Source organism: Notothenia rossii (assembly GCF_949606895.1).
Source record: "Notothenia rossii genome assembly, chromosome: 4".
Lineage (NCBI taxonomy): Eukaryota > Metazoa > Chordata > Actinopteri > Perciformes > Nototheniidae > Notothenia > Notothenia rossii.
In genome coordinates, this window is record NC_136902.1 from 28,981,696 (window position 1) to 29,002,953 (window position 21,258).

Genomic DNA, 21,258 nt, shown 5'->3' on the forward strand with positions numbered 1-21,258 from the left:
GTTTGACGCTTGGCGTAAACTTTGCGCACTGCCACTCCAACATCCAATCACAGAGCTTGAGGACAAATCACAGGGTTTGTCAAGCAAAGCACATGGTGTAGTCCCAAATGATAGTTTAGGATTCTGGGTAGTGTAGTGTCTTCGGCCGTCCCAAACTGAACAAATATTTGTTTCTCCGAATCGAAGGGGAAAATTACAAAAGCATTGTACACAATTTAAACGAATCAATGTTGTGTAATCAACAAGGATAATCTGGTGTTTTTGAGTTGATGAGTAGTGCAGATATCACTGTTAAATCAATCGACAGTAAAGAAAATACTTACTTCCGGGTGTAAAATCCTGCGTTATCCAATGGGAGTGGACGCTCACATTAGCCGCGTTCACACCGAAGTACTTTTCCCACTTTAGTTCCGATATAGTTCCGAAATGTCGCGTTCACACCAAAAAGAGCCGGAACTAACTATTTGTTCATGAGAACCTTTTTACCCCCTGCTAGAGAGCAGGGACTCTCATGCGGCTCTCTTGTGAGAAAAGAGCTATATTTCTGATTGGCTGGGCGGATTGCAAACCACGCCCCGTAAAACAACAAGTGTTGTGAAGCCACCATTTTATTATCCTCGCATTAGCATTATTAGCATTAGCATTAGCCCAGCGCAGAAACGCAGAGAGACTTATTTATGGCAACACAAAATAAAACATGGGAGCGGTGGAGATGAGGAGGTGTCGGCGTTCTGGCGATTTACTCAGAAGGCTTCAGTAGAAGCTGCCGGGAGTCCCAGCAGCTTCTACTGAAGCCAGTCCCCAACTCCGGGGACTTCCGGCCGGGGATTTTGGGCGGCAGTATAGACAAGTTTACGCGCCAAACCACGGGTAGCGCCATAACCCTACACAAATGCACTTCATTTCCTCCGGAAGTCTTTTGCACAGCGTCTGTCGGTGTAAACCGGTGTAAACAGTCAGACGGGCACTGGTGTAAACACAGCGATTTCGATGCTAACAGTGATGCTAGCTTGGGAACACGATTCTACTTCTTTGACTGGAGATGGCGTTACTCTCCCCCACCCGAATTCAGTGCAAAACTGGGAGGATAACATGACGACGTGGCCCAGCATAACGTACAGCAAAATTTGCTCCTACTTCGTTCAATCCATGGCAATAGATGGAAAAGCAATGGACAGTCTGAAGGCATATCATAAGGCTGCGCACATTCTACTTTGCCCACATGCTCCCGAAAATTGTTGACGATTTTGTTGAGGGAAGGTTACAGTTCTGCAGTAAATATCTCAGCATTTTAAAACCAAAATAAACTGCCTTATTTAGGTCATGCCCACAGGAGCCAACAGTTGTCTGTTGTTTACATAATGCACAATTTACATGATCTCTTTATGCTGTGCAATATATCATATGTGCCTGTACTGTTTGAGTGAAAATAAAGTTTGATGTAATTTAATTTAATTATTGCACTGTTATTGCATTATTGCATTTCATATGTTCCTTAGAGTGCTACAATTTCTTTTAACACAGTTCATCATTCATATTAAGCTCATACTGTACATAAATAACACTGAATTAATTAATTGTTGAGAGGAAACTAAAGAAATGGCTTCAACAAGAAAGATCACATGTTTAATCCTAACAGGTATTACAAATTAAAATATAAAAGCAGCCCACACAATTACATCACTATGAAAATATTCATATATAATATTAAAAAATACAATGCATGCAGTATTTGTTGTGTTTATCTGTATTTAATGAACAACATGGCTGGGTGCTGTTTGTGGTCGTAGCACTCTCTATCTAACCACTCGTTCAGGTGCTTTCTCGAGTGATTGCAACCAACTACCGCACACGTAGTTCCCGAACCACTTTTCTTCATGTTGTAATTGTTATATCCTCTTTGTCTCTGCGATATCAGTGCTTTGTCGGCACAACGGAGCTAGCTAGCAAAACAAACCCAGTCCGCCAAAACGGAAGTGCATTGCATCGAAGGGAGGAGTTCAGGATGTAGAGCGGAAACGGCTCAATAACTTGTGTATACGCCGTGAAGTTGTTTGCGGCCTGCCAGTAAACCCAAAGCAGAAGAAGAAGAAGTGACGTCAGCGGCTTCATTTGCCTAATCCACCCCCAGGGACTTATTCCTGTGTGAACGCGATCTGTACTTAGTTCATCAGAACTAAAGAGTTCCGATGAACTAAGTTCTCATGAACCTTTGTGGGGAAAGTACTGCGGTGTGAAAGCGCCTATTGCTCTCCGTAATACAATAAAGGGGACATGATTAAATCGGAATATAATGTTCTTTTAAAAAATGTTAACTAAAGGGAACAATCTATTCGACACAGCTTAAGCTCTGGCCTTCCTTCAAAACGAAATAATTTAATAAAAATCACAGTTGTATTACACACAATGCACTGTTTTTTGAGAACAAAAATTCGTAACTAATACACCATAATACATTCTGACGAAAAATAAAATTATTATGAATTCAAATAAAATAAAAGAAGCCTCCCGTGAGTTACTACAAGCTATAAAGTAGATTTTAAAAACGTTTTATAGAATAAAAGCTCACTGCTGGACGTTGTAGAAATGCGTTTGTGCACCACGACAAAAGAACCTCATTCACTTTACATTGGCGTTGTTTGCGTGGTGCAGACACGTAAATGTAGCAAAGTTTGTGTCTCCACTACGCAATGCGGTGTTAAGGAGTCGTGGTGGAGTCACGCATTCTGGTGGGATCAGGTTGCCCTGTCCTAAACTGTTCCCTCATCATGGAGGTGGACTCCCTTAAAGCTGAAGGTCAGTACTTTAACCTCATAGTAATTGTTTCACTGTGAATCCAATGTGCTGAGTCAAAACAATGAAAAACATAATGCATCACTGTCTAATACTTACAGACTGCACTGCAGATATTACATTTAGTTGACTTTCGTTTCGGATAAGATTCAATTAATGGAAATGTTCATTCTAATCCCTGCTTATTACTTTTGTCCGTCTACGCTTATGTTTCTACTCAGACTTTCTACTGATTGAAAGTCTGACCAGGACGAAAATAGCACTGTTAATGATGTTGCTGTATACTTTTTATGTTTCCAATTCTATTGATTCGCCTCCCCCTCATCTCCACCGTCCTGTCTTCCTCACATCCCGAGGCGTTACGTAGGCAAATACAATTATTTGTTCAAAAACAAAGGATCAGCGACAGGATTCAGTTCTGTATTAAGCTGTGTTTTATTTAGCCTTGGGGTGAATATCACAGCATGTATAAGGAAACAATTTCCTTTCCAAGTGAAGATTAGATGCGTCTTTTTCATGCTGAATACATTGTGCTGTGCCACATGCACTCGGAACCTCTTTCCTTGTTATCCAATGCCAAGTAATCTGTTTGAACAAAGTCTCTCGTTGCTGTACATATTGGATTCACGGCGGCTAGTATTGACAGTGACATATGAGGCCTGGTTGTTGGGGGGGGGGGGGGGGGGGGGGGATGGGGTTGCGTGGAGAGCCAGATTCAGAGCATAGCTAGATCGGAGGTGTGCCACATTACTGAGTCTGTCGCTACCACTCCTTTCCTCTGTTTCTGCTCTCCGTGCCAGGCAAGCATACCCGGGGGGGGGAGGGGATGTTGGAGGATCTGCCTTCAAAGGTTTTTTTTTAACATGTACCTGTTCCCCGGTACATCGAAGCAAGTCTATCAATCATAATTTAGGTATTAATATGCGTTAACTATTGCAGAACTCGTCACCACTGAACAAATGGTTAACAGAGATACTTGTGTACAGCTGCTAGCCATGTCATGTTAAAGAAATCTAGGCGTACACGAGCCCATCAAATCCATTAGCTTGTCAAATTGTTTATGACTGGCTTTGATTTTGCTTTTACCCTCGTCTGTCGCTCGGCAAGAGTGAGGCGAGGCTGTTATCATGCAGTGGAAATGGAAATCAGGTCTTAGTCTGTAGTACAATTGCATTGAAAGCTCTTTGAGTGGGACATATCAAAGAATACGCTTTATCAACTCACAGTAAGTGGGTTTCAAGGACAAGTCCAATAATACTTTAGCGGCTCATAAGGAATGCTTAGGAATTAAACTGAATTAATGCAGACAGATTATTTGGGTTCTACATAACAGGGACTTCAATCTCAACATCATTTCAGTTAATTGTAATGCTTACTTTGCTTGATTAAACTGCACAATACGTTTTTTTAGACATGATTCATGAATATAAGAAGTTGTACTGGAAAGAATGTAGGAGCAAAGATTGCAACCTCAACTATGATGCCTAGATGTTTATGGAGAAGGTGTGGTTTGCTAATCAGTCAGCTGGAATTCCCCATCAGTGTTAAAAATACATATGATACTGAAGTGGTGTACTTAAGCACAATTTGAAGTACTTGTATTTTACTTTAGTACCTCCAAGTTTTGCTACTTTATTCTTCTACTGCATCTCAATTCAGTACAATTCTTATAACACCACTACATTTGTATGAATTAGTGAACGTTGAAACAAAAACAGTTTGTAGTTGCAACCCTGTTTCTTAGGAATAATGTTTATAGACCTACATTACTTAATTGTTTTCCCAATGATACTGTGGGGAATAAACCAATACATAATTGTTCAAGACAGTCAGGGGACTAGCTTCAACTTGTCCAATTACTACGGTAAAATTACTGTGATTTACTAATAACTTTTTGATCTTTGACGTTTATCTAATTGGCGGGGTATAAAGTGCTTTACATGTATGTTTATGTTGAGTTTATGAGATAGAACATTATTGAGTTTATGAGTTGCTGGTAGTTGTATTGTTTCCACATCGAACGGGGTACCATATATTTGTTTGTGAAAGTGTCTCTGTATCTATTAATAATGTTGCAACCCCGTCAATTGATCTCTGTCAGCATTATAACCAAAAAACAACTGGCAACATTTTGTATAAACTTTGGGGGAATGAAGAACCCCATTACGTTTAGGAATAATTCAAATTTTAGAATGACACGAACAATTAAAGATTTTGTGAGATACGGAATTTGTGCATCCATGTGGTGTCGACACAATGGTACATTTCACCATTCAAACAGCTCTGAGCAATAAATCTTCTTTGGAGCAAGTGATTGAAGCATTGGCCTTGGTGGAAGTCTGCTTGAGGGCCATTTTTCCAAAATAATCCAAAAGATGGAGATGGAATGTTAGTCGAAGCTGTTATCAAACTGACAATTATACGTGACATATAATATCACATACCAGCAGTAAACAAACAGTACACTAAATGCATTAGTCCCATCTAGGCTGAGATGTGCCTGATGTGTTTTGTCTACAGACTCATGGACACCAGGGGCTGCATGGTGCAATAACAAATACCCTAATGTGTAAAATATGTGTTTATTCTCTGAATCAAGCCGCTTCCCTTCACCACTAACCCACTTCCTGAAATAGATCTGCACCATTCACTCTCTGAAGTGTTCCAAAGAGAAAAAGTGCTTCTGGCTGCCCATGTCCTACATAATGTAATTATGTAAACCCAACCAAGAGAAAGAGCCCCCACACAACAAAATCTACCACGCAATCAATGGCAGATAATCACTGAGAGAGCTAGAAATGCGTGGAAATGTTTCCAAGCATTCTAAACACAGTTGTGGTTAAACATGGTGCCAGTGTTTTTTATCCTCGGGTTACATGGATATTCTTTTTCTCTCAGCATGAGTCTTTTGGTAATATTGATTAAAAATGTGTTTCTACAGATGAAAGGATTCAAGACTTCTTTATGTACCGACAGGGGCATGTAAGAAAGCCCTTCATTGTGTCTACCCTGACAGCAGATTGCTTTATTCAAGACCAAAATGACAACAGCTATTTTCTGTGCATTCAAAAAAGCCATTTGGTGCTTTAATCGTCATGAATTGCCCCTTGAAAGCCTCACTCTTCATTCTGGAGAACGCAATGGGCCGCTGCCTTAATATCCGCACTTATACACACTCACATGTATACCATCAATGTTCAGTAAATTGGAATCAAAGCAGAAGAGTGCTTTCATATAATGTCTTTGTAATGAAGGTCTGAATGTGGGTAGAGCTTATGAGAAAGAAGATTTCGTGTTTAAAGCATGTCTGTAACACAGCTCATTGGTCTAGCCATTAAAAAAGAACAGACTCTATCAAATGCGCCCATTGATTATATTGACTCACTCGGGCCATTACAGTTTGATTCAATCTGCGAGTTACTACAGCACTCCTTCTCTTTCTTTCTTTTCTCTTTTTAAGAACTGAGAGGTAATACACACACAAATATGCACACACACGTAGAACCCAAACATGATAGCCTATTGGCACCATTAAAGCCAGGGGCATTTTCCTCAGCTAAACCTGTCAAGTCAATGAAGATGCACATACAGCGAAGTGAAAGATTTTCCTCACCTTTCTTTGGACATATTACATGTTCACACAACAGATTATGTCTGAGTCTCACCTTCTTTGAAAGACCATGTAAAGTTTCTTGGTATTTATTCACAAGATGTCAACACTTTCACTGATATGTTTGAGGCAGGAAGGGGTCCAAATGATTGTATACATTGTACATTTTCCGTACTGAGTGCTTTATACCCAACACTTTCAAGCCCTGACTGGTGTTTAGAACCACCATTAAGGCTAGACCACCATTACATAATGCTTTGTTACTCCCAGGAGCATTCATCACACTTATTCTTTTCCCCACTCAACGCTGTTTCCAAGAAGACTGCCTGAATTGAATTGTCAAAGAAAATTCTCTTCTTCTCATAGGTTTAGTTCTCAGAAGCAACATGTCATATTTACAGTAATGTGTCTCGTATTTTTTGTCTTTGACTACTCCAGATTGCTTTATTGAAAGAGATACTTCTAACTGGAATGTGCATTATACAGTCCAAACTTGATGGCAACAAGTGTGAAAGGCAGCTATCAAATGGCATAATATTATCCTTCCTTGTCTAAAGTGATGTTGGCAGGACAGATGGAAACTCATGATTGGTAAAGGCAATTTCTCAACCAGAGATTGGTTAACATAAACCAAATGTCAATCAAACAAATGTAATTGATTCTATTATCAGGCTAAAAGAGTGTTTAACACCCAGAGGTGGAACACTTTGGGAATCTTGCAATGTAATTTCTTACTTATTGTTAGTCGCTCTGGACAAAAGCGTCAGCTCAATGCAATGTAATGAAATGTAATTTGAATTATTGGGGTCCTTCTAAATTGATTCATGGCCCAGAGACAAACCATTCACTTACACAAGTTTCTAGGCCACTGAATAAAAATACAAATGTAACTTTAAGTTCATTGCCAATAGAGGATTTCACTTATTCTGGCAGATAAGGCTTTCTGTCAGGTTTGAGTAGGTGTGTACACACTTTTAGATTGACGTCACTCTGACCCTCCTTTTAGATTTGTTGTACCTGTTAGAGTGGGAAAGATTGCAGCTTTATCATTCTAATTAGTGTGAGTAAGCCGAAGACGTCATCTACACTCCAGCATTGTTCCGATCAACTTTAACATGATACAGAGGTTAGTTGGTACAGAGGATTTATTCCCTCTTTCTCATCAGAGTATTGATAAAGTACATTGCAGAAAGAGAAAAAAGAAAGTTATTAGGTTGATTAATATATAATCCACACAACTGTTTTATTTCTAAAAAATGAAATGCCAGATTGGTTGCTTCACTGATTCCTGATTGAGTTCCACCTTTGTTAACACAATTCACATCGTAGAACATTTATTGATTTATAGATGTGAATTGTGATTTTTTATATCTTAAAAAAATTGTCAGAGTCGAGCATGCTGCTGGCAGCTCGCATTTTTCCCTCTTTTAGATTTTCTTTTTAAGGGTAAATCAAAATCCAGACTCTATAGCAACTCCTCCCAAACCGTCACAAGTGTCTTTTTCAGTCGTTCAGTTGCTACTTCAATTCTGAATGCTGAAAGCGTTTATAAAAAAGGGCAAAATAATAACAGCCACAGTGAACTATAGTTTAGAATACATTCAACATTTTCATTATTTAAATGTTTGTTAAACTAAGAAACACAACTTTGTATTATGCACTTTTTACCCACCGTGAATTTTACATGAAGATACCAGTCTTTTAGAAATGAAAACTGAGAAAAAGTAGCCAGTCTTTTTCTGTGGGGAGCAAAATTAGGACATCGACATCACACTGTGTGAGTATCACACGGCATATGGCTCAGGAAATGTTGAGCTTAATTCAAAAATGTGTTTGTTCATCGAGTCCTAATTATGTCGTCCAATCAGACGGTAGACTGTATTTCCTCATTAGAACTGGTGTCCCGGCGTAACCTCGGCCTCTATGACCTCTGGCTATGTTATAGATTGGAAGTTGGTAAAGTGGCAGCACTCCCAGCTCAAGGGAACTGGTGGATGGCAAAGGAAGTGGCCAATTAATATTTCAACAATACATCCTCTATGGCCTGAGATTGACTGACTAAACTGCTAACTGTCAGAGTAGTTATTTCCAAAACTGCCATGCGGGTAGGAATTCAGAATGCTCTGTTTAAAAAGGTATTTCACAGTCATTGCTGACTTTTGCATTTTGCATAACATTGGTTATGGAGGAAATTAACACTGGAGAAAAATGAAATTAATATAAATAAGGCTGAGAAACAACAAGTCAAAGTTATCAGACACCTGGGGAGCTAAGGGTGTTTTGCAACTTTGGTTTGTCTTTGGATCATAAAACTAGCAGGAGGTTGAACTGAGAAAAACTTTTCCGAAAATTAGATGATTCCTAAACTATCCAGCTCTCAGTTGGTCTTTTCTGGATGTTAATTAATAGTTATTAATTCAAAGTAACACCATACAACTGTTTGTATGATATCATAAGAGAAGTTATTTGGTATTTGTTGTGCGTATTACCAAATAAATGTGTAGCAATATAAGCAATGGCCAAGCCTATTCTGTGCATTAAACTGACTTTTTTGAACTACTCAACACTGACTTCTGGTTTCAGACAGGACACGGCAACAGGCCCCTCATTAAAATCCAACTTCCGACCTACATTTCTTTCTATTTGGACTTCATACTATGTCACCTGGTCTGGCTCACTAATAGGTTGGTTACATATACATTACATTGCATTACTTTCTATGCCTAAACTACAAACAGTGATAAATAATTCCATGTACAAATACTTGCATAATACTAGCACAAGAGACCACAGAAAAACACACCAGAAAACAAAAGGCTTCTTTTATTCTTTAGTTGAAAGTACTTGAAGGATCTGATCACTGATTTCCACCTAAACTGATGAATTCACCCCTTCCTTTGAAGCTCAGAACCAATAATGGCACAGTATGTGATGTGCTCTTTGTACAATTGCAAGATGGTTCTTCTGCCTGTTTCAGTAGGTAATCTCTAATGACCATTGGTGAAATCTGATTGGGATGAGATAATCCTCAGCTGCTTGTCAGAAAGTTGTGAAGTGCATTACAGGTTTGCTTTTGTTTTTCACTCCTCCTCTCTGGCTGTGACGTTTCTGTGTCATGTTGACAGGTTTATCTTCTGGATGTAAGACTGATGAGGTGCACCTTGGTGTGTTTGGACTTCCTGATGAGTTGACACAAAATAGGGAAATAGTGGCATGTGGTGAAAACGCTCCACGCTGTCATGAGGAATGCACCTGCTCAGGTTGAGTGGATTTCTCTCTTTTGTTTCATCACAACATCCGCAGCCTTCACGTTCTATTGGAAATATGAAAACAATGTTTACCGCACTTGAAAAACATGATAAGGGACAAAAATGCCATAATATGGCATGCAATCACTTTTATCATTCTTTTCGGGACATATCATTTCAAGCTGAGAGGTAAAACTTGCTATTTAATATTGTACTATTATATAATCAGTGTAAGTTATTTGGAATGACAGATTAGCTGAAAGGAATGAGATTTACCTTGAAGATTTGCTGGGAGTAAAACATTTTTTTTAAAGTCTGCCCTTGACCTTTGCTCATGCTCAATTTTTTGTTATATTATTTGTATTTTTTTAATAAAATAAAAACTGAACAAATATATGTTTTAACCTTTGCAAAGTATGCAGTGCAATTTAATTCATTGTACACAAAATAGAAGCTCTCACCACGCAAAACTGGGTGGAAATTTGCCTCCAGACCTTCAAGGGGAAACCACGTTCAATGTCTCGCTTAATTTGTGGCAATTTGATTAGTTTTTTTTAAAACGAACTGAACTCTTACCCTTGACCAAACAGTAGCTTGACCAAAGAATATTGACACAGCAGGCTGTTCATTTTGTAAATAATTGTCATAATAATACAGCCTTCAAAAAACGACCAAATAGGTCGGTTGTTCAGCAGCTTATTACGACCTATAGTCACGTTATAAAGTTTAGCACCTCTAATGGTCGTGTAAGAAACAACAATTTCCAGCCTTAGTTTTAGGCATGTTTTCTTTATGGCTAGCTGAAATTAGCATCCCAATGATAACACAGTTAAGTACATTTCGGAATATCTTGCTAACCAGGCTATAGTGTTAACTGGTCAAATATTACCTGCTGTAAAATATTTTCCAGTTGTATTTTCAGTGATAAGCATCTTTTTTGGCTAGCTGAAATTAGCATCCCAATGTTAACACAGTTAAGTACATTTCGGAAGCACCTTGCTAACCAAGCCAAATATTGTCACTTCTGGTTCCAAATAATAACAGTTTTTCAAACCAATGGGTGATGCCTTGTGGATTAATAAATACCTGCCACCACAAAACAGAATAAAAAGATGTTGCATTTAGTATTTTATTGTCTGCCATTGAAATTATGAATGTGCAACAAGTAGCATTAAACTATCCATATCCATCTCAGCTGGAGAGCAGCAATTTTGTTTGCGTACCATAGTGTCACTAAAGAAATGTAAGAGCTATTGTTTACTACCATGAGCATGACTAAGACTTTCGTCACTCCAACCAAATTACATGTTGTCAGTGTTCAGTCATTCCACTTTGTTCTCGGAAACATGATCACATTAGCAGGTTTGAAATATTTAGTAGAAGATGATATCACATTCAGGGAATTGGCTTTGCTTAATAAATTGCTCTAATCAGATGTACATGTATATGTAGGAGCTTTCAAACATCACCCGGAGGCAGCATCACTCTTTTCCGTGTGAGCAGATCTTTTTCAGTCGAGGGCTGGTGAGGGTTGATTTTATGTGGTGTATCCATGTGCAGTGGAGTTGCAGGCTTTGAGTTTCTCTTCCTCTCTCTCTATCTATGTAGGGCAGCCCGTGGATCAGCTGACATCCCCATCCTCCCACATGCCCACACAATCTTGTTAAAGCATGCAGTTAATCTGAAGAGGAAAAGGACTCTCTTCACAAGCAAGCGGCTCTTTCATCACCCAATTATATTGCCCACATCGTGGTGTCACGCCAATATCGGATTCTCCCAAAACTCAGGTGCTTAGAAGAAGCTCCGCCCTTGCCTTGGCTTTGCGTGATGTCACTCGACTTGACTAGTTAATTGGGCATTCTCTTGCACTCTAGGAGCAAAGACGGCATTATGTTGAGAGAATCAACATCTCTATGGGGACTCTCCATTAATGTTTCTCTTCATTCTTCTTAAAAGTCCACCATCAATTATTTAGACCGAAATGCCGCCAGAAGGATGAAACAAAGGAAATAAAGTAGTGCTCTCCAGCAAATCCTCTGGAGGAAGCCTACAGTTGTCGATTTGGGAAAGCTTGCTCATATTGTATGCATTTTCCTAAAAAAGCACGAACAGTACAACGGAGGGAGTAAAATGCTCCTTCCCTCCTCTCTGGCTCCTTATGTTCCTGCCTTTTTTTCTTTCTATTGATAACAAAGAGTCGGCTGTTGTTGAGAGACTTTTTGATAGACACAGATAAAAGACAACGAGAAAAAAAGGCCTGGGATTGAATTGCCACTCTCTGTCTTTGCTGCAGACACAGATGAGAGGTTCATCCATAAATGCACGAGGGCCACATCCCGGCACTCGTTTGACAGGAGAGGTATTGTCTGGATCGAGGTGAGGGGGCGAGTGGGCTGCGGCGGCTGCGGCGGCAGCGGCTGTTTGTCCCTACTGTGAAGTGGCTTGAAACCTTGAGACCCAGAGCTTCATCTCAAACATTTTCTCCGTCCTTGTGGGCACTCCTTTGCTTTTATGGGCTGTGGAGGAATATCTCAAAAGCACCTTTCCATCTCTCAAAAGAGAGAAAGTGAGAGCAAATCATGTTGAACTTGAACAACTCCCACATAATCACGAGCGTGCTTTTTCAGACATAATACAAATGCACTGAGCTCTCAAACAGGCCTCTATGGGTGGATTGTGCTCAAGAGGAAAATGAACCTTGAAAAAAAACATGCAAACCTCTTCATTCGCCTCCTACTTATATCAGCTGCTTAAAGGTGACTGAGTGTTTAAAATGCATTTATCTCATATCCCATTCTGTATTATCAAGTCTAACAAATAAATTCATAGAGGAGATTGTCATGCCATAAAGCCGCAAATGATGAAGTTCCACATTCCAAATGTGCTACTGTGTTGCTGTCTCACAGGTCTTTTTCTATTTAACTGGAAAGCATGTTCCAGTCAAGTAAACATTGTGCTTTGGTTGACTTGGCAACACTGCCATCTCATGGTGATCAGAGAAAGAAAACAACATCAAAAAGCACAATTATAATATGAAAATCTTTAATAGAAAATGTTTATTAATCAAGCAAAACATAATCGTCGTACAATCCATATTGTCAACCGTCAAAGCCATCAAATTTGCTGTAATTTTATAAAAAAATGCATGTGCACAACACAGTGAAATCATGTCAATACAAGTTGATTAAAACAAACTGGAAAGCACAAAGCGTGTAGATTTGGATTCAGCTGTCGGTCCTCATACACACAGATTGACACTTACAGAGCTGGTGTTCTTCTCCCTGGAAACTTCCTCTGACTAAAACACCACTTTTTGGAAAGGTTTTTATCAAAGGGGTTGGCACTGATCTTTTCTGTGGGGACTTATTCTCTTCTCGTGTGGTCTATTTCTAGTCACTGAACCCTCCAGAGAGCCGAGACTGTCTCTGAGCTAGGCTGAGATGCAAGAGATGGCAGATGGGTTTGACTCTCGCTTGGTGTGTGAAAGCCTACCTCGCGCCCTAGCCCCCGAGGGCCAAAGTCATGCCTCATGGCATTTTGAGCTTTTCTATACCTGGATACCACTCTGATCTTCTTCCCTCTCTATGCCTCTCTCTGTGTCTGTCTGACAGCTCTGCTCCTCTCCACCTGCTTCTTCTTCCTCCTCTTCCTCCTTACCGCTCTGGATTCGACAAAGGCGTACCAAAGCGGTACACCTTTCCAACTCTGATTCCCCAACCAGCTGCTCGCACTGCACCACAAAGATTCTGTAAAGCTCCAAGAGGACGATGAGGATGTTCTTGCAGGTGAAGAAGATCATCAGCTGGTTGAGTACCTGCTCTTGGACCATGAGGTAAAGCCGGTAAATCAGAAATGGGCCATCTTGGAGTCCAACAGTGAGAAGCAAGCTCCACACTTCACTGGAGCAGCAGGAAGTGAACCACGATGGAGCACCAGGGCAGAACACGCACGTCTTTGGAGACTCCCCCTTTGGGAGTTGTGTCTGGGTGAGCACAAGAGGAAACTGCATGAGTGCCCAAGAAAATAGGCCAAGTCCCATCATGACTACCGCTCGGTTGGTTTTGACCTCGGGTTCTTTGAAGGTGTCGAAGATATCCAAGATGTCTGCACCCAAGCCCACGTAGACCATGAGGAGCTGGGAGAGCTGGTCACGGGACATGTCCCCCTTGGGCATCAGCCAGCGACCCAGGACCAACACGATGAGCATGGTCTGCTCCAGGCCAGCCACCCAGTTCTCCGGGTCCAGCTCCACAATGCCCTAGGGAAAGGAAACAGCATCATGTTCTTAGGTCTAACGAGTTGAGTTAAAGTTGTCTGTCCTCTATGCTAAAGAAAACAAGAGTTATGCTAAAAAAATTCCATCTTAAGTGCTGTCATGGCCAGTTGGATGGTTGGGCGACATAAAAAACACAACTGGTATATCCCAAAAACAGCAATGTCAGTGATCGGGTATGTGTTGTCATGTTTCGGAAACTAACTATGAAAGTTTATTCTTTACATTAGCTTTGTCCTGTGCCTTCTGTCTTATTTTGAAAAGTAATTCTCCCTCTCGTTTCAGGACTCCATGCTCCCCGCCTGCCCGTTGAAAACTGACTCTCAAGGGGTACCCTGTGCGTAATAGAGTGACGGAGAGGGGCCATGACCGTCCGTCAACATGTGACGGGTTGGGAGTGAGAACGTGTTGGTGGATAACCCCAAAGTTTTTTTCTTATTCAAAAGAAGACCTTAACTTAAAGTATTCTTTAATGTTAAAATAAAGTCTTATTAGTTTGTCTGTTTTGCACATCCTCCTGTTAATATCTTTGGACGTCCTGCACTAAACTGTTTTATTGTAGAGATCACTACAGTATCTTCTTGATATTTTCTATTCTATATTTCTAGCATGCCTTCTACTTTCCCCCAATTTTGTATGTAGGCTAATAAAATGTATTCAACAACAAAATTCAATAACGTGCTTTAACCACTAGGCGGTAAGGGTTAAAAAACAGTGGTGCAGTTCAAACATAATAATATCAAACATAATATGACTATTAACTTTATTGTGAAATTAAAACAGAACGGTAAAGGAAAATACAGTTTTAGTCTCTCGATTTGAAGCTTAATGCATTGTACCATGAACCTGTATAGACCTGTAACAGTCAACTGCATGAGTTGGAAAGGTAGTAAATAATATCTTTAAAAACTAAAAAAAAAATCCCTTTCTATCAGCTGTGCACCGTTATGGTGTAAATATAGCCTATTTTCCAATTGGATCAAATATAAAAGTCAGCCGAATTAGTGTTGATACTGCAAGGAGACGATTTGTGTGAAAAGATATGGAAGATGTTGTTTAATTGCTAATATATTTATGATCCACGTCACGTATTCAGTTTTGGCGGCATTTCTTACAGTTTGTCAAAAGGCCTTCTGATCAGGGCTCTATAAATACATCTCTATGGCAGATATGTCATATTTAATGCAGCCGAACCGTGTATTACAATGCCGTTATGTGATGACTTCCAAAGAGAAAAGCAAGAACACTCGGAATAAAGTATTATTTTATTTAAAAAAAATGTTTTTCCGATTTCATATCATATAAACACCATATCCCGATATGCATTGCGGCTAAAACAATCAATGTTTTAGCCTATCTGTCACGATCTGTCTGTCTTGCCTGTCGCTTTCTGTCTGTTTTCCCTCCTACCTGATTACCCGATTGTGTTCACCTGGTGCCCCTGTGTTTTCTCCTCCCTCCTCACCTGTGTCTTGTTTGTGTGATTAGTCTTCTGTGTATTTAAGTTCTGTTTTTTCTGTCTGTCATTGTTGGTTCATTGTTTGTCTGTGACTGTGTTCACAGGGTAGTCTTCTGTTTTGTCACTTAAACCTTGAAATAAAGGTATTTTTCTGTTCAATCTGCATTTGGGTCCTGCCTGCTTCACTCACCCTAACACTATCAAAACATCGAAAGAGAAAAACCTATGGGAAAAACACAAAAGCATTGTACACAATTTAAACCAATAAATGTCGTATAATTAACAAGGATAAACTGATGTTTTTTAGTTAATGAGTACTGCAGATATCACTGTTAATTCATCTGATCATTGGTTTTATTATGAAAACGTTGAGAACGGAAATACTGTTTTCAACCCGTGACTTTACATGGAGGCTGCTGCATACCTTAAATCATCTTCGTAATATCTATCAAACTATAGATCCTACATATCGACTGGACGTGGATTCTAAAAGTACAATATACACTTCTCGCTAGAAATCTAATCAAAAAGCGTTTTAATGGCCAAACTATCCTACAATTTAGGATTTTACAGAGAGGGTTATTTGTGAATAAACGTCCATCTGTAACGTTTGTGTTCAACGGGAGCACTCGAAGCCATGTTAGGGAAACTTCCATCCTACATCTGCTCCCTGATCTCACGGCGAATTGTAAGTGGCTACTGCCTGAGATCGCATGCTGTAGTTTTATTAAATGTGCCAACTGCTAGGACTGTCTTAGGGAAGATAGCATTTAGATGCGCAGCTCCACTGTCTTGGAATAGTCTGCAATTGAAATGGAAACTAAGCAATCTGATACCACTAAATGTTTTTAAAGCTCGGTTGGATGCTACTCAATCAGAAGCTGTTGGTACCTGTTCATGTGGATAGTTATGTCAATTGTAATCCCTGTAATGATGCTGTAAAATGTCCTTTTTGTTGTTCTGTTTATGTTTTTTTATGTTTCATGTGGAACCTACTTGAGCAGGTCTCCCTTGAAAAAGAGATCAACGATCTCAATGGGATACATCTGGATAAATAAATTAAAAATAAATTAAAAAAGAGGGCGAAAACTTTAAAACGTGATTATAGGACGTATTAAGCGCTTGAATAAACGGCATATTTTGTCGTATGAGTTGGAGGACTTGTTGTCCTCATTGTGTCAGGGTTCATTAAGTTTTTCTTGACAGCCCTACTTGAAATTTAACAACGTTTCCGAAAGAGTCTAATCCCGCCTGCTCCAAATAAGGGCAAAGAGGCGAAGCCGAGGCGAGACCTGCTGCCTCAGAACTGGAAGTAAACAGAGCTAGCTCAGGCTAAGAAGCTAAGCTAACATGAAAGTTTCAAAAGCTGCCACCCAGCCCGGAGCACAGCCAGGGGGCAAAAAAGTTCCCAAATCCTACATGAAAGAAATCGCACTAAAACCAGCCCAGGAGGAGAGACATCAGAGAGTTTTTTCAAGCAGGAGTCTATCTGGACTTCATTTTAATGTGTCTATTACACATTTCCTGCAACTAATAGTTCATCCATCCCCCTTCGAGACATGAATCTTATCTGATATCAGGTGTTGCTTTAATGTAACTGCGTGGAGGGTGAAGCGGGGAGGGCAGATTTGTGTTGGTGCACCTACCGCTGTGATCGGGATGCCAGCCAGCAAGTGAAGCTCGGGGCCGGAGGAATTGTTGACAGGCAGCTTGGACTGCAGCAGGCTCAGCTCCAGGAACCAAATGGACGGGATGACAGTACTGAGGTACAGGAAAACCATGGGGGAGAACCTAAAAGAGGACCGCCAAAGGAGAGGAAAGGGTGGTGGTGAGGGAGGTAGGGGTAGGTTATTTTTAGTGACATGCTTTTTTTTTTTAAGAAGAAAGAGTCAATTTTTTCCCAAAAGAAGCATCGAATTTTAGACAGGCAATTATTCTCATCATATATGCAAATCCCTCTTGACAGTGCAAAGCCTTCTCCATGAGGGGAGAACTTCAAAGTAAGACTCAGGGAGAAAGAGAGAGGCCTGAAGAAAGCTTGCGTCTGAGGATGTTCACTGTGTATGTGCCAGAGAGCTTTTGAATGAGTCGCACGCAGCTTTATGTTGAATAAGGTGTGACACTAAATGCTCATATCCTTTGGAGACTGGTGTCAGTTTATGTTTACTTAATCCAAGCCGGTTTTTTTCAAGCTGGTCAGAAGTGAAAACTTGAGCCAGCCGCAGAAATGTTTCCTCTACGACTGTCTGGCTAGCAGAGGAAGTGACAGATAAGTGATGGCAGGCTCAGCTCAGGGAAAGACAGAGCAATAACACAGCAGAGGAAGAGATTTGTTTCTGATAGACAGTGAAAGAGAAAGAGCTGCAGAGAATCACAGATAATTTAGTGGCAGAGAATATTACAGGCCGTACACAAGCTGCCTATCAACAGCCAGACCAGATGGGCTGTAAAGTGTTCACACACAGTTGCAAGTTCTGAAATTATTTACTCCCCTAGTGAAACAGGTTTACAAAGTCTGCCTACAACACCTCGATCTTCATGTCACCCCTTAAAAAATAGTAAAAGCAGCTGTTTTCGACATGCTTTTTCAGTCCACAACACACACTTTTGTTTATTAACGCAGGAGAGGGAATGATTATACAGCTATTAAATGCATATATTCTCTTTTTGTTGTTTAAATATTTAAACCTCACTTGTATATTTTAACACCAAAGCCTGAAAACACTTTTGCTTCTTTAAAAGATCTTAGTAAAGTCAGAGAAATTGAGCCATGATGATGCTATCAGGTTTAGCTTATATACTAGCTAGGGATGGTCTTAAAAAGAGCTGTTGTTGCATAATGGGAAATGTAGGATCCAGCGCTTGAGGCAGGTCCATGAAAGGGGGCAATCTCCAGTTTTTTTATATAGCCAACGTATATTATTACGTTACGTTATTCTATGAGAAAGTCTATGAGAAAATGACTCTCAATTGATACTACCTCAACATACATCCATTTTACTATTCATGTTACAACTTTAACCCTAAACAGTGTATTTTCAGTAAATTCAAGTTAATTGTAATCTTTTTGCTTTGGCTGTACCATAGACTGTATATATAAATGGACGTAGTGTCCGTGACGTCACCCATAGGATTCTGCAGAGTTGCCGAGAAGCCCTTAGTAGGCGGAGTCGGCCACTAACGGCTTGACAGCGACATAAGAGTCTAATCCCGCCTGCTCCAAATAAGGGCAAAGAGGCGAAGCCGAGGCGAGACCTGCTGCCTCCGAACTGGAAGTAAACAGAGCTAGCTCAGGCTAAGAAGCTAAGCTAACATGAAATACATGCATACCAAGTTACTGCTAACAGTGTAGTTCCCCTATATAAACGTTACATTCATAATCAAATGAGACAATCTGCAAGAGAATTAGCTATATTTTGTTATTCTTAATGCTTGTCATTCACATGTTAAGAAAAGACGGACTCCACCGCCCGGACCTAATGGAGCCGCAGTGGGCTAGCTCCGGGACGCCGGCTGGAGCTAGTCCCCTGCGGCTCCGTTAGCTCCGGCGGCCACCACTGGGATAATTGGGTCCCCTATTAACATTTGCTCACGTTTAGCATTATGGGCGTCATAGCCATAGACTATAAAAATCTTACCCAAGGCTGAATCATAAACTAAAATGTATATGTATGTATAAAGGGGTATGTATAAAGGGTTACGTCCTTAGCTGGCTAATAAGTAACAAGCTAAGCTACCAAGCACACAAACACCTGCGAACGGGACATGTATAATATTATCATTTTAGACTTGGTTGTAGCCTAGCAGAGTGGACAAGTTGCTGTTAGCTGACAGTGAGGCATGTACATGTCCATCAAAGTGACCACGCCCTAATTTATGCAAAAGCTTTAAGGCTTAATATTAATTAAACAGATTAGTTGAGAAAAAATTCACCCCCCAATCCATATTCATGAAGGGGGGATCTAACTATACAGAGAATATTGTTTTTTTAACCACGATGTAAACATGTTTATTTCTGCTGTAAAGTTGGGCATTTTAACATGGGGGTCTATGGAAATTGCTCCCTTCTGCAGACTGCTCCTACTGGCCACTAGATGAACTGCAGTTTGAGGCACTTCCGTATTCGCGTCCCGGCTCTTCCCCAGAGTTTGCCGCTTGGGCTGTACTTTGCTCCACCCTTGTGGCACTGCTGGTTCCAAAAAAAACAGATGGAAACTGCCAAAATGCCAAACTTGAGTCTTCAAAACGTGTTGGCTTCGCTTCTATGTTCCACACAAAGGGCTTAAAGTCAAGAAACCTTGCCCTGCCTTTTTGTGTGTCTTTTGGGAGTCCTTCAATTTTATGTATAACCCTAACCATGCTAAATGTCAGTATGTTAGCATTGCCATTGTAAGCATGTTAGCATGCACATGTTAGCATTTAGCTCAAAGCTAACATGGCTGTAAAGAATGATTTATTGAATAAAGGCCCATTATGATAGTCACTATTTTCAGCCCAATCCCCACAATCAGAATCCATGGTACTTTATTTATCACTGGTTAAAATGTTTTATAAAACAATAAAATAAACACTGATAAAGTGGCCGCATTGTTACCATTTCCACTCTGCATTTTGCGTGCACTTCAGAGTGACAGCCATTTCCACACCCAGCAGAGCCACGCCTGTCAGCAGCAGCCAATAGAGTGGCTCCCCTTTCACGGCCACCACACGCCACACTGTCACCACCCCGTGCACCACAAACAGGAAGCGACTCAGCAGAGCCAGCAGGACGTTCAGGAGACGAAACATGGTGCACCGGAGGAAACCTGTACAGAAGATAGTTGTATTATTATGTTCGATTCAAATGTATAACTTACTTAAAATTATAGAAATGTGTTTAGTTGGTGTTGAGGTAGGTTGTAAAACTTTATTTTCTATGCCTTTTGTTTGGCATAGAGGTCAAATGTTTGATTGTGAAAAAAAGGGGGTGGTCAATGAGAGTGGTCTGTAACAAAAAGTCCCCTTACAATAAACTAAATGGGTCTACATACTAATGCCAAACTCTCAACCGTTTATAGTAGACTCTTGTGGCAGCCACCATTGGTCTAAACATAGAGGTCCTGTTCCATTTGGCCAAAAGGTCAAGGGTCTGTGAAGTTCTGCATGTTCTGAGGTTGTGTATGTGTGAATACAGCCATTGCATGATTAAAAGGCCAAAATCTATAGATTTTTGGTGTCACGCAGATATAATTTAATCCTTTTGGGGTTCAGATGTGGCATACAGTCATTTGAAAATCCTATTTGTGTGCCATATTTGCTATTCAACACATCATTATTGCAAGACTAATGAAAGTTGAGGCATACTCAGAAAACTTTTGTTAACAATGTCTCAAAAGTTGCAACAATAAAGGCCTTTATGTCCTTTCAAAACTAATATAGTTTTAGTGTAACACACTTAATGTCAAACAATAAAAGCTTTTGCCAAGCTAATAATTGAAAAGTTCCAAAGGCCACTTTATTTTTGATTGCATTTTGTAATACATTTAAGGAATAAAGTGTCACAGAATAAAGTGTCAGCCAGCCAAAAGCCAATTCAACTATAAAATGATTTACACTCTTATGTAAGCGCCTGCATCAGTAGAAAATCATTCCCCTGGTTTAGTTTTCATGATCAATAACTATTGCATGAGCTTAGTGTACAAACAGTCCTCACTGTCAATTAGTCAGCTTATGATAAAAGCTGCTGAGCTTCTAGGGAATTCAGAGCAAGCTGTGATTAGTAAGCAAGAGTTAGAAAAACGGATCTGCATTGAAAATTAAAAGACTCCAGCTTTGCCTGAGTTGCCTAAATCTGATCTCTGGACCCCCTGTTGAGTATTGTGATGGTTTACGACTT

General features: G+C 40.1%; 1 protein-coding gene across 1 annotated transcript; it reads right to left on the reverse strand.

The window, feature by feature from the left end:
* Positions 1–12,728: 12,728 nt before the first annotated feature.
* On the reverse strand, positions 12,729–20,646 carry LOC307038048 (transmembrane protein 26). The gene is made up of 3 exons (XM_079679349.1): positions 19,978–20,646; positions 17,030–17,174; positions 12,729–13,909 (listed from the first exon to the last, which is right to left on the reverse strand). The coding sequence occupies exons 1-3, from the start codon at positions 20,169–20,171 to the stop codon at positions 13,199–13,201; spliced, it is 1,050 nt and encodes a 349-aa protein (XP_079535475.1). The 5' UTR covers positions 20,172–20,646; the 3' UTR covers positions 12,729–13,198.
* Positions 20,647–21,258: the final 612 nt, after the last annotated feature.

Excerpts from the sequence above, each read along its gene's own strand:
- LOC307038048 (XM_079679349.1), bottom strand. The coding sequence starts at position 20,171 with ATGTTTCGTCTCCTGAACGTCCTGCTGGCTCTGCTGAGTCGCTTCCTG. Across the intron at positions 17,175-19,977 it reads CAAAATGCAGAGTGGAAATG|GTTCTCCCCCATGGTTTTCC; the intron begins GTAACAATGCGG and ends GTCCTCTTTTAG. Across the intron at positions 13,910-17,029 it reads CTGGCATCCCGATCACAGCG|GGCATTGTGGAGCTGGACCC; the intron begins GTAGGTGCACCA and ends TCCTTTCCCTAG.